Genomic DNA, 12,938 nt, shown 5'->3' on the forward strand with positions numbered 1-12,938 from the left:
GCACGCAGACCACAGACCCTAGTGTGGCTCGCTGGTCTTTCTCTCCAAATTTTGGGACAAAAAAATTGGGCAAATAGCAAGTGAGACCTGGCAGTACTGACTCGGGCAGTGAGTGCATTTCACTTTTGATTTATCTGCTGAATGTGTGTTGGCACTGCCTGCCGCACCGCAGGGATCAGGCGGGTGCTGTGGGCTTGGGACGTCGCGGTGCAGGCACCCCTGTGTGCATACACACACGTTTAGCAAGTGACTTATTTCTTCCCTCGCCCCCCTCCGGATTACCAAATCCACGGTTGCGTGGCTTTCTTTCTTTCCTGTAGGCAGGACGACGGGCTCGGGAGGTTTCATGTTCCCAGCCGTGCTCGGCGGGAGATGCGCTAAGTCAGCACAATGCTCCCGTCCCAAGCACACGTGTTTAGATAACGCGCACATTGAGTCACCACCGTGTCTGCGGCCAAGTTTGGGAAATCAGGCAGGGATTTGGGGCTCAGCAGCACCGTACGTCCAAATACAACGGGCAGACTGGGCCCCCGTGGCCTCCAACCATGTCCTCCCTGCTGGAGGACAACGAAGGGACAGGAATGAGGGAGACGCCTGGGGCAAAAGGCTCAGCAGGGAGCTGCCAGCGCGCACCGAACTTGGGAGATGCCGTCAGCCTCAGACCAGGAGAAGTTCTGGAGGAGAAGCTAAGCAGAGCGTTAAGTCCCCACGCTTCCGATAAAGCACTTGGCATCTAGATATCTTCACTGTGCGAGCATGTTCTAGAAGGGACTTTCAACACGGAGGGCAATGACAACGAAATTAATCAGAAATTCTTTCGGGTCAGGTGAAGTTCTCAGTGCTCCAACAGGCAGAAACTTTGTCATGTCTCAGTCCTGCCCAGGAGAATCCTCCCTTAATTGCTGCTGCAATCAGAGGAACAAAAGAAAAGTGCTTTTTGGTGTTTGTTTTAAGCAAAGCCTTTGTGCACACCTAGCAGCCCTTTGTTTCTGCGTGGGGCAGCCCTCCCTCAGGAGGCATGGGCTGGAGGTGCTCCCACAGCACAGCCAGCTTTGGTTGACTCCAAGGGACATCGCTGTCTTCATTCAGCACCATCTCGGGTCCCTTTACAGCTTACCAGTGCGTTTACCTTTGTCCAAAGCATGTCCCCAGCCAAGCAGTTACATGCCTCAGCTGGCAGAGTTGTGACACGCCGCTGCTGCGCCAGTGCTCCAGCACCTGCAAGCAGGGAGCGGAGCACGGGCTGAGCTGAAAGTGACTCACCCACAGCCCCGAGCAAGGCTGCGGTTGACCAGGGACATGACTCAAGGTCTCCTGAGCAAGAGGTGAAGCCACACTGGGAGTTTTCGGCTCTAAGCTCCCCAGAAATACTTTACTTCTGCACAGGGGTAGCGCCCTAGAGGGGGCTGAGCGCTGGCGCCTGCTGTGTTTCCAAGGCCCCCGTGGCAGACGCCTTGAAAGCAGCCACAGATGCCTGGGGTGGGCTGAAAGGCCAGCACACAGTGCTCCCCACCCATGGGGCAGAGGTGGCACAGGCTTGTGCCAAAGCCCAGCTGAGCTGGCTCCAACCCGGCTGCCTCCACGGGGCCTTCCAGTGCCACCTGCAAAGGGCAAGGGAAAGCCAGGCAATGCTTCCAGATCTCCACAAAGAGGAGTCCTGTTAGGACACGAAACTCCCCGGTCAGAACAGAAAACCACACAAGTTTACTGCCTCTAGTGTTTATTAGGGTATGGCACATGCCAAAGGAGAAAGGCTTAAGCAAACAAGCGCCAACATTCCCACGATTGCAACAAAAAGGGAAAGCCCGAACAAAACCGAACATTTTACAGCTGCTTCTGAAGGACACTGGTGAAATGCTGGCACCTTGGTTAGGAAAACAAAACTGCAGCAGGCGAGGACGTCTCTTTGGCTGGGACCAGCTGGGAAATTCTTGGTCTAGGATCACCACTGCTGTAGCTTTTCGGGGGGGGGGGCTTTCAAATGGCAGCTCCTGGCCCCACAGTCAGCAGCCCGGCAGCATCCCAAGGCGAGGACCGGGGACGTGAGACCGCCTCGAGCCCTCTGCTGAGCTTGTCAGCAGCCCCAGCTGGTGCACATCGCTGAGCATCACTGCCCCACGCAGTTTCCAAAGGAGGACGGGGTCTGGTCCAAACGGGGGCGTGGCCCCCACACAGCAGCGGATGGGTGGCGGTGGTCGTGGTGGGGTTTGCTGCCTTTCTCCTTTGGGTGCTGGGGAGGGGGGATAGCTTGCTCTCCTAGACCCGCCGGCACCCAGACATGGAGCTGCTGTTCTTCAGGATGCTGCCAGACCCCACCACGACAGAGTTGGACCCTGCCCCTCCGGAGCAGAACCCTGCTCCTCCAGAGCCAAATCCTCCCCCGGCACCAAATCCGCCCCCTCCTAAGCTGTAGCAGAAGCCAGCGCCGCCTGTGTTACAGCTGCCTCTCCCACTTCCAGCGCCGAACCCCATTCCTCCTCCTCCTCCTCCTCCTCCAAGGTAGACTCCGCTGCTGCCACCGTATCCGCCTCCTACAGAGCTGCTGCCGCCCACCACAGCTGCAGAGACAAGTGGGAGGCGCGGGGTTACCTCCGGTGGGGCCGAAAGTGCTGGAGCACCCCCCACGGCCCCCCGTGCTCCATCGGAGCAGGGAGCGGTACTTACAGATGCTCACAGAGCTCTGGCACTCTCCAGACATCCTGCAAGGAAAAGGGATGGATATCAGCGCCATGCGGCTTGGTTCTTCGGGGTCCGTAGGAGCGTGGTGCGCTGCAGCACCGCTCATATTTTAGCAGAGGGGACGCAGAGTGCTGCGTCCTCCCCATGGGCCCGGCAGGATGCCGTCGAGCTCTGTTGGACCTGTGCCCACCTGCACTCCTCGCCCTCCAGCAGCTTCCTGTAGGTCGCGATCTCGATGTCCAGGGCCAGCTTGACGTTCATCAGCTCCTGGTACTCACGCATCTGCTGGGCCAGGTCTGCCTTGGCTTTCTTCAGGGCCGCCTCCAGCTCGGTCAGCTTGGCTTTGGCGTCCTTGATGGCCAGCTCCCCGCGCTGCTCAGCGTCCGCGATGGAGCTCTGCACGGTTTCGCACTGCGGGGCAGAGCCAAGGATGCGAGGAGTGGGGCAGGAGGCGCACAGCACCCGCGGTCCCCGGGCACGCCACACTCTGTGCCTGCACCTCCTGGGCTCAGCTGCTCCAAACACAGCAGCCTCTGAGCAGAGCATGGGGTGTAGGGGAGCTCCGAAGGGGCTTACCAGGATCCGTTACCAGTTACCCAGTTACCAGTTGCTAGTTACTAGTTACCCATTTCCCCAAAATGCAAGCCTTACCTGCTTCTTCACGCTCTCGATCTCTGCCCGTATCCTCTGGATCATGCGGTTGAGCTCGGAGATCTCAGCCTTTGTGTCTTTCAGGCTGTCTCCGTGCTTTCCTGCTGTGACCTGCAGCTCCTCGTACTGGTACAGAAGCCAGAGGAGCACGTGAGGCGCAGCACGGTTGGGCTCCCTGCACCGCCCCGCAGCAGCCCCTTCCCTGGGCCAATTCCGCAGCCCCCCAGCATGGCCCCATTCCCCCCAGTCCCACCAGCTCCTCCAGCCCCAGCCCCACACAGACCCCGCACCTTGCTCTGGTACCAGGTCTCGGCCTCCACCCGGCTCCTGTTGGCGATCTCCTCGTACTGCGCCTTGACCTCCGCGATGATGCTGTCCAGGTCCAGGCTGCGGTTGTTGTCCATGGACAGCACCACGGAGGTGTCGGACACGGTCTTCTGCATCTGGGACAGCTCCTGCAACCCGCACCGGCACCGGGCTCAGCCCCGCCACAACCTCCTTTGGGTGCTGAGGCCCCTCTCCGCCCCGCCATGCCCCTGGGACCCCTTACCGCTTCATAGAGGCTCCTCATGAAGTTCACCTCATCTGCCAGGGAGTCCAGCTTCGCCTGAAGCTCCACCTTGGTCATGTAGGCAGCATCCACATCCTGTGGCAGAAAGGGGGGTGGAAGCTTTCTGCCCCAGGCAGCCGAGCCCCAGCCCCTGGCTGTACACACATCTCGGGGCCCCACTCTGCCCTAATGCAGACACCGACCCGCACAGGTGGGCTGAGACAGCCCCCGAGCACACGGGGCATTGCATTAAATTTAAACATAACCAAGCGCTCAGAAAACGCCGACAAAGGCAGTAATTGGGTTATTGTGCTGCAGGTTTGGCCAGCAGCAGCAGCTCCCAGCTTCCTCATCCTCTGCCCCTAAGGTTCTCCAGGCTTCAGCTCCCTTTTCTTAACGAGGCACAAGCTCGATTAAAATCTGCCCTCGTCTTTGCAAGTGCTCTGTCCTCCTGCCGTAAGCAGCCCAGCACTTTACCTTCTTCAGGAGCACAAAGTCGTTCTCTGCAGTTGTCCTTTTGTTGATTTCCTCCTCGTACCTGTTGATTACAACGAGGGAGATCAAATCTCTCTGCTTGCTTTGGCTCTGCCTCTGCCGCTGGCAGCCAGAGGCCGCTGGCCTCAGAACAACGCGCAGCAAAAATCGTCCTGAGGGAAAGGCAGCAGCAGCGCGGCCTCCCTGTGAGCCACCACGGGCACCCCAGCACCTCCTGCCCCATGGTCCCTGCAGCACCTCCGGGACCCTGCAGCACCTCTGGGACCCCCCAGCCTCCAGCCAGGGCCGAATCTGGCCCCTTGCTCAGCGGGCAATTGCTGCAGAGCACGGAGAGCATCTCCAAAAGGCAGACGGTTTCTGGCCCTTGGCTTCAGCAGAGGAGGGATCTGGGTGCTCCTGGCGAGCCCCTGTCTTCCTTTCCCCCCAAGGTTTTCGCAAGTCTTTCAGCACAGACATTTCTCCAGGCTTCATTCTTGCTTTTCCAACTGGAGAAATTAATCCCGTAAATAATGCTGGGAAAATAATCCTTCCCTCCACATCGTATTTCCAAAGGAAGATCTAACTAAGGAGTCCATGAGGAAATCCATGAGGAAATCACGCTGCAATTTAGCAACTGGTCTAATTGGTTCATTAAATCATAATGTCACGGATTCTTAAGTGGGGAAGACAAACAGCAGAAGATCCTGCCTCGGTGACAGCCGCAGCTCAGACAATACGCACCGAGACACACCTTGAAAAATTGGGCCCTGCTGTCAAAACTCACAGCTGGTGGCAACTTCCTCATAGCATTTTGCATTATTTAATCACCGAAACAAGTGGAACACAGTTCATTCCTGCGGTTACTTGAATTTTCTGTCTGTTCAAAGGTAGTTTTCATTTTGATTTTTTTTTTGCCATTATGCAAAAAAATAAAAAAAAATAAAAAAAAAAATAATAAAATAAAACAAAATAAAAGAGGAATGGCAAAAGTCTGTAGTTTTGACCAGCTCCGCACGCAGCCTTGTGCAGCTGGTGAAAAATAATCAGACCTGTAAGAAACCAGCCCCAGCTCGGACACAGCCACAAGCGAATCCAGGACGTGAACCCGTTCAGCCCAAGCTTTGCCAAAAAGAAAACCCAGGAGGTGCCACCGCGCCCGCGCCGCCAGCAACGTACTTGGTCTTGAACTCCTCCACCATGTCCTGGAAGCTCTTCAGCTCCAGCTCCAGCTGGTGCTTCTCGCTCGAGAGCCCATCCAGCTGCTGGCGCAGCCCGCTGATGTAGGCTTCGAAGTAGGGGTCAAGGCTCCGGCCGCCTGTGCTCGGGCTCTGCTCCTGCAGGAGCTTCCACTTGGTCTCCAGGACCTTGTTCTGCTGCTCCAGGAACCGCACCTAACCGAGCGCCGGGGGGGCAGAAGAAGGTCAGGCCATATTCAAAAGCATCTTTCTATCCATTTTTTGTCCCCGTCACCTGCATTTAATGAGTTCTCTCCTCCTCAGAGTGCTCCCAGCCTGCCCAGGGTCCCACAGGCAATGGGAGAACCCATCCCAGCAGCTCTGGGCTGAGCGGGCACCGGCAGGTGGCCTCCCCTCTCCCATCTCACAGAGAAACCCAACGTCCTCTGCCCCTTGCAGAGGTCGATTTTCCAGCCCACTGGGCTCTCTGGCAGCCGTGTGGTCACCCCGTGGCCATCGCAAGGGGCATGGGGATGTGCCCCAACCACCCCCGGTCCTGGCCCGGCGCCGCGCTCACCTTGTCGATGAAGGAGGCGAACTTGTTGTTGAGGGTCTTCAGCTCCTCCCGCTCCTGCGTTCGCACCTTCTGGATCTCGGGGTCGATTTCCAGGTTGAGCGGGGCCAGCAGGCTCTGGTTGATGGTCACCTCCCTGATGCCGCCCGGGGGGCAGGCGGGGAAGCCTTGCCCCCCAATCCCGCCATCAAACCCTCCGCCAAAGCCACCAAAACCACCACCGAGGCCTCCGCCGAAGCCGACCCCGGCCCCACCGCCGAAGCCGACCCCAGCCCCACCGCCAAAGCCGCCACCGAATCCTGCCCCGGCACCGAGACCGTAGCCGAAGCCTCCTTGGCCTCCAGCCCCAAAGCCTCTGCAGGCCCCAGCTCCACCGAATCCTCCCAGGGAGGTGCTTTTGCTCCCTCCCAGGCTATAGAGGCTCCTGCTGCTGAAGCCGCCGGCGTTGCCACCAGAGCCCCGGCATCCTCCTCGGGCCACCGAGCTGAAGGAGACTTTGTTCCTCCCTCCTCCCAGGCAAGCAGAGCTGGAGCTGAAGCCCTTGTTGAGGCCACACGACTGGCGAGACATAGCGGCGGGTCGAGAGCGAGGGTGCTGAGAGAGGAGAGCTGCGTCCGGAGGGCTGCGAAGCACGGGAAGGTCTGTCCTGCCAGCACCGTGCCTCGATTCCCCTTTTTATGTGCTGAGGGAGTTGGCCGGGTGTCAGGGGAGTGGAGAAGTTGGGTTTTACTCTATTAATTGTTTTAGGTGTGCTTGGAACCATGCCTTCCCCTCTCCTCTCTGCCATCACCGTGACCTGCCTCAAAACACTCCCTAGATAGCTAAGAAAATAAAACAAAGCTATTGTTGGTGTTGGAAACGCATCCCCGAATCAAATTCCCTTAGCTAAAGCTGTCAACTCATCATGGGCCTTTCTATAGCTCTCATGGCAGTGACAAAGCAGTACAAATTACTTGACATGTTACACCCTCAAGGGGGACCCTTGCTTTAGCTAAATCATTCATTCTGAGCTTCATGGCAGGTGCTAGGTTCACTGAATTCCAACAAAAACCTAGTTTCCCAATCACAGGCCCAGATGCACTCCGGTTCAACTTTCTGCTCGGGGAGCTTTGTCTTGGTTTGTCCAAAACTGTTTCACAACGAGGGAGGGAGCCCAGGGAGCGTTAGTCCTTGGCAGGGTTACCAAACAAGCCCAGTGTCAGGACAGAAGACTTTTTAGGAGGTTTTAAGGCATGTCAGATCACCCCAAGCATGGTGAATTGAGCCCGGTGGGACATGAGGGGTCCGCAGAGCAGCTCTGGGTTCCCACACTGCGCCCCCTTCACCGCCCCTCATTAGGGTCGTGGTGCTAACGAGCTGTGTCTGCAGCAGCAGGTCCCAACCCCACCACGGGGCTGGTGCTGAGGCTGGAGGTGGGCTGGGGACCACCAGGGTGCCCCCGGGTTCTGCACCCTGGGTTCCAGGCTCCCCTCATTCCCCTTCCACCTCCCTGGAGGGCAGGAAGCCAGGGGGCAAGCTCTCATTGTTTTGAAAAAGACTGCTTAATTGCTTAACCACTTTTAATTTATATTTTAATTAGCAGAGGTGTCTGGAGGTGCCATCAAACTGAGGATCGCCACTTATCCTGCTATTAAAAAAAAAAAGACTTCCCCCCAAACCACAAGCTGCAAGTGCAGCCCTGACAACAACAGGCAGCTTAGCAGCATGCTCTGTAATTAGCTCTTTTATTGGAAACGTTCGTGGGAGAGGTTCGGGGAGCCAGCTCCAGCTCCAAGCCTGTTCCCTCCTTGCTTTTTCCCTGCAAAAGTGCAAATTTGGGCCCATGAGCGGAGCTGGGGCATCCCTGCGGATGGGCAGTTGGTCCAGGGGGGGCTTTTCCTCCTGAAACTCATCCAGCATTCTCTGCGCTGCGGCACCCTCAGCCCAAGGGGATTTGTGCAGCGGGGAGAAGCCGACGAGCTCCTGCTCCCTCAGCCACCACCCGCACACAGCCTCAGCCTGAGACCCCCCGCTCCTTCCTGGAAGCCTCCTCTCACCCCAGGGCTCTGGGATCCCCCGTTTCCCAAAAGGGCCGCTGCGGGGGCACCCCGAGATTGCTCTGTGCAGGGCGGTGGCAGCTGCATCACCTCCGCCTTGCGCAACCGGCGGAGGAGCCGCGCCAACCTGCCGGAGCCCCGCGGGCGCAGAGCCGGAGCTCCCAGGGCGGCTCCGATGGGCACCGCACACACCGCTGGCTCCTGCCCGGCCGGACGCTTGCTCCAGAAGCACCCTGCTATGCCCACCAGGTCTTAGCCCTCTGCTGGGGTGGGAAAACCCATCTGAGACCCGGGGAGAGCTTCTCCATCCATCCTGCACCAGGGCGTGGGTGCCCGGGGAGCCCTGGAGAGAAGCCAGACCCCCGTGGGACTGTGGGTGCAGGGCAGAGGTCTGGCTCCTGCAGTGCCACCCCACAAACGGGACCACTGCGGGCAGCAAAGCACACAGCAGAGGTCAGATATCCCCAAACCCAGCAGCTCAGGCCTCTTTCCTGCACCAAAAACCCAGAAAAAGTCCCCAGACATGGCTTAAAACCAGGCAGCTCCATTGCTATGGACCCGGACCCCCAAGGAGCCACCCCGGGAACCCCACCGCTCCCCAGCCGTGCCCTCGCACATCCACCTGCCGAGGGACTTCTCCTGCTGGGCACGGGACAGCCCCCAGGGCACCCACACACGCGTACAGCTTTGCTAGGCCAGGCTTAGAGGCCGCGGAGGGGAAACGGGCTCTTCCCATGGGACGATATAAATAGCCGGCTCCTTTCCATCCCGGCGGTGCAATCTGATCCCTGGAGGCTTCTCTCTGGTTAATGAGCTCCTGGGGAGCGCGGCCACAGAGCTTCGGCACCGCTTATGGCAGGGCCCCGGCACCCTGGGGTGGCACCGTGGGGCTGGGACCCGCGGGTTCGGTGCCACCACGGTTGTGGCATGGGGACACGGGGAGGTGCCGCCTCTCCGGTCCGTGGGAGAGCAGGAGGCGGCTGTGGTGGGATCCCATAAACCAGGATTTAGGGGCATGGCTTAGTGGTGGGGATCGAGAGGTCAGGTTGGTGGTTGGACTCGATGATCCTGAAGGTCTTTTCCAACCCAGATGATCCCACAGAATCACAGAACACCCAAGTTGGAAGAGACCCACCAGGACCATCGCATCCAACTGCTTGGACCCCAAAGGACCACCCAGAAAAAAAAACAACAGAGCAGGTGTCTGACAGCGCTGTCCAAACAATTCCTGAACTCTGGCAGCCTCCCATGGTTCTGTGATTTACCCCAACGGGCACTGCCAGCACTCGGCACCTCCAGGAGCACCCACGGGGCTGTACAAGGAGCCACCCAGCCCCACGCGAGCTCCTTGCAGCCCCACAAAAGCCTCGGGTGGGTAGGGGACAGAGGTGGCGTGGGGCTCCCCACTTCAGCCACTCGCTTTCCCCAGTGCCCCGGGGCTGCTCAGCCCACACTGCCCGGTCTGGGATGCAAAGCAGGAGGCAGAGGGGAAGGAATGAGGCGCAGCGGGCAGGGGAGCGCCCGGGGCTGCTCCGCGCTTCGAAGGCGCAGCCGCAGCTCTGCCACCGGCGCTGGGGAGAGGGGGGGGCAGCGCAGGCCCTGCCCGCTGGGGGTGCCCCGAGCGTGGGCTGCCCCCCCGTCCGCAGCATCCCTCGGCACCCTCTGTGGGGGAAAGGCCGGGGAGCCCAAAGCGGCCCGCTTTCGCCCCGAAGAGGCGGCAGGGAGAGCAAAGCCCGCTCCGTCAGGCGGCGAGGACTCAGCCGCTCAGCTCGCAATTAGTAAGCGGGCAAATTGCAGGGCTGGGGCCTGGGCTGGGAAGCACAAAGCAGAAATAACAAGGTGGGTCCCGGGCGAGATCAAAGGCGCCTGTTGCAGAAGCCGGCGGCACACCTAGCGCTGTCACCGCGGCCGTTGCGCACGGCCGAGGGCCCTGGGCTTCGGGAGGCTCCGGCTGCAACAGCCCCGCTCCGACCGCGCTCACGGGCAACACCGCCCCTGGGAACCCGTGGCCCAACGCAGGAGCCCTCGACGAGGGCGAGAATTCCTGCCAGCAGGGCGATGCCGCTGACCGCTCGTGCCTGCTGCAGCGCCGCGGGCACCTCCACGGCCGGCGGGGGCACGGAGCTCCCCCAGCCCCCCGGCCCCCGCCCGCCTCAGTGGCCTCGTGGGGACAATTTGGGGAATTCAGCCCCAGAGAGACGGGGAAAAACCCCTCCGCTCGGCTGTCCCTCAGAAATGGTGCAAAACCTGAGCCCCGGCTGCCAGGCAGTGAGAATTGGGTGCCAAGCTCAGAGCCGCACGGCCCCAGAGCACTCAGAACCCCCCCCCCCAAGGCACCGCTGCCCCCTCTCCGAGCACCCCAAAAGGAACAGGAGCACTCAGGGCTGCCCACAGGGGCACCCGAATTTGGGCCAACTTGGAGCTGCGAGGGGCTGTGCTGAAAAGGGGGTGGGGGGCACAAAGGGGGTGCACATTTACATGGCTTTGCTTCGAGGACTGAGGGCACGGAGCGTTTCCCCACCCCACAGCGCTGTTTGGGGCCAGGACACTGGTTTTCAGTGAAAAGGGATGAGGGAAGAGGGGGTTGGAGCCTCCAAGCTGCAGGGAAATGGCAAAGCTGCTCCAGGCACCAGCAGGGTGCAGGGGGCTTTCCCCTCCAGCTGGCAGAAATGGCACATTTTGGGGAGAAACCAGGCAAAATGGACCGGGAAGCAAAACGAGAGGTGGCCGGGAGGGGACAGAGAGCAGGTACCGGGGGACGGGGCCGTCCCCAGCCCCCCGGTTCAGAGCCTCCAGGGACGGAGGCAGGAGCCCACGGGACGTCCCTGTGTCCGTCTGTCCGTCTGTCCCGTGCTGGCCTGGGGGGCCCCACGAACGCAGGGCACCCTCTGAGCCCCCCCCAGGCCCTGGGGCTGGACCCGTCCGTAGGGATTTGGGGAGAGGAGAAACACCCCAAGGGCCGGGAAGGGTGCGAGGGGTGTGCGTGTGAAAACGCCAAGCGAGGAGCTTTGGGCGGGTCCTGCCCCGCCGCTAATTACAGCCGAAAGCTCATCAGCAAGCCCCAGCTTGCTGCTGGCCCCGTGCCCCCCCCGCCACGCCTGGCCGAGCCCCCCGCCACCGGCGTCGCCCCGTGCCCAGCTCCCAGCCGGGGTTCAGCGGGGTCAGGGCAGGGGGAGAAGGGTTTTGGGGTCCCCCCAGCCAGGGCGGGACGCGGTGCTGCAGGGGGGGATCCCCAAGACCCCCCGCCTTGGCACACCCCCGGGTCCTGGGGGGGTCTCTCCCCTCCCCGCGTGCTGCTCGCTTCCAGTGAAGGGACCCCGAAGCCACCCCGAGGTTTTGGGGTGAAGGAGCCCGGCCCGGCCCAGATTGGGGTCACCGGCTGGTGGCTGCGGGCACCCGGTGCTGGCAGTGAGGGAAATTTTGGGGAGCACCCAAGCGCTGTCCCCCTGCTCCCCCCACCAGGCAGGAGGGGACCCCCCACACCCAGCACCCCCAGAGCCCCCCGGAGGCCTCCAGCTCCTCACTCCCGATGCCAGGACACCCCAAAAGGCTCTGCCCCCCCCCACCCCAAAGCACGTGGGCGCGCACGGGGCCCCGGCACGTCCAACCCCGCTGAGTCACGGGCACCTCCCGAGGCGGCCCCCCCGGGACACGGCCCTGGGGGGGGGGGCACGGGGATGAACCCAGCAGGGGGGTCGGAGCGTGGCCCCAAACCTTGGTGCCCCCAACCCTCGGTGTCCCCAGACTTTGGTGACCCCAAACCTCCGTGTCCCCAGGTCCTGGTGGCCCCAAGCCTCAGTGACCCCAAACCGCGGTGTCCCCAGCGTGGGGCCGTGGCAGCGCCCCCCTGCGGCTGGGCTCCCCCCTGGGGTCTGCACGTTGATGTGGGGGGGTAACAGGCTGGGTGTAACCCCCCCCCCCCCAGCACCTCTGGGTGCTGCCTCATCCCCTCCAAAGCGGCAAGCACTGCGATGGCACAGGGTGGGGGTGAGCACCCCAAAATCCCACCCTGATCCCCAAAATGCCCAAATCCCAAAACGCCCCCCCAAAATGCCAAAACGCTGCCTTGCCCCCAAAGTCCCACCCCAGCCCCAAAAAAGCCAACCCCCCCCCATCCTCCCCTGCCCCCAGCCCACCCCCCGTGCCTCAGTTTCCCCCGTGCCACCTTCCCCAGAGCCCCGGGCACCCCCAGCCCCGGACGCCCCCGTCCCCAGCCGGCACCAGGGGGGGACCCCTGGGGGCTCAGCACCCCCCGGCCACCTCCAGACCCCAAATGTTTTTTTTTTGGGGGGGGAGTATCTGGAGAAAAAACCCAAAGGCTCAGGTCGGGGGAGGGGGGGGAGGTTCCTGGGGTGCAGGGGGAGGTGGGGGTGGTCCCAAGGGTGCTGCTCCCCGGGGGGGGGCCGGCTCCACCCCGCGGCTGGGCCCGCGCCGTCCCCGCTCCTCTGCTGCCTCCCAGCGCCTGCAGCCCCAAAATTCACCCGGGGGGGCAGGAAGGGGAAAGGGGGGGCTGGAGCTGCTGGGGGGGGGGCTAGGGAGGGAGAACCATGGGGGTGGGGGGTCCTGTTGTTGCAGACACCCCCATTCCCCCCCCCCACAGGGTCAGGGTCTCCCCCAGGCCCCCCCAGGCAGCCCGCGGGGGCCCCCCCGGAGCTGGGAGGCGTCGGGGAGGCTCTGGGGGGGCCTCTGGTGGCCACCCAGGGCCCCCCCCCGCCCCCAAATTAAGCCCCTTTTCCCCCCATTAATTCATTAATTGGTTAATTAACGAACAAGCAGGGGTTGGGTAACGAGAGGGGAGG

The 12,938-nt window shown here is 61.6% G+C and overlaps 1 protein-coding gene across 1 annotated transcript; it reads right to left on the reverse strand.

The window, feature by feature from the left end:
- Positions 1-1,732: 1,732 nt before the first annotated feature.
- On the reverse strand, positions 1,733-8,293 carry LOC311424758 (keratin, type II cytoskeletal 4-like). Its single transcript, XM_084500152.1, has 9 exons — positions 6,107-8,293; positions 5,531-5,745; positions 4,358-4,418; positions 3,881-3,976; positions 3,621-3,785; positions 3,331-3,456; positions 2,870-3,090; positions 2,665-2,699; positions 1,733-2,558 (listed from the first exon to the last, which is right to left on the reverse strand). Exons 1-9 carry the CDS (start codon positions 6,671-6,673, stop codon positions 2,257-2,259), a joined length of 1,788 nt encoding a protein of 595 aa, XP_084356278.1. The 5' UTR covers positions 6,674-8,293; the 3' UTR covers positions 1,733-2,256.
- Between the last annotated feature and the right edge of the window lie 4,645 nt (positions 8,294-12,938).

The sequence above is a fragment of the Aythya ferina genome (assembly GCF_964211825.1).
Source record: "Aythya ferina genome assembly, chromosome: 28".
NCBI classification, from domain to species: Eukaryota; Metazoa; Chordata; class Aves; order Anseriformes; family Anatidae; genus Aythya; species Aythya ferina.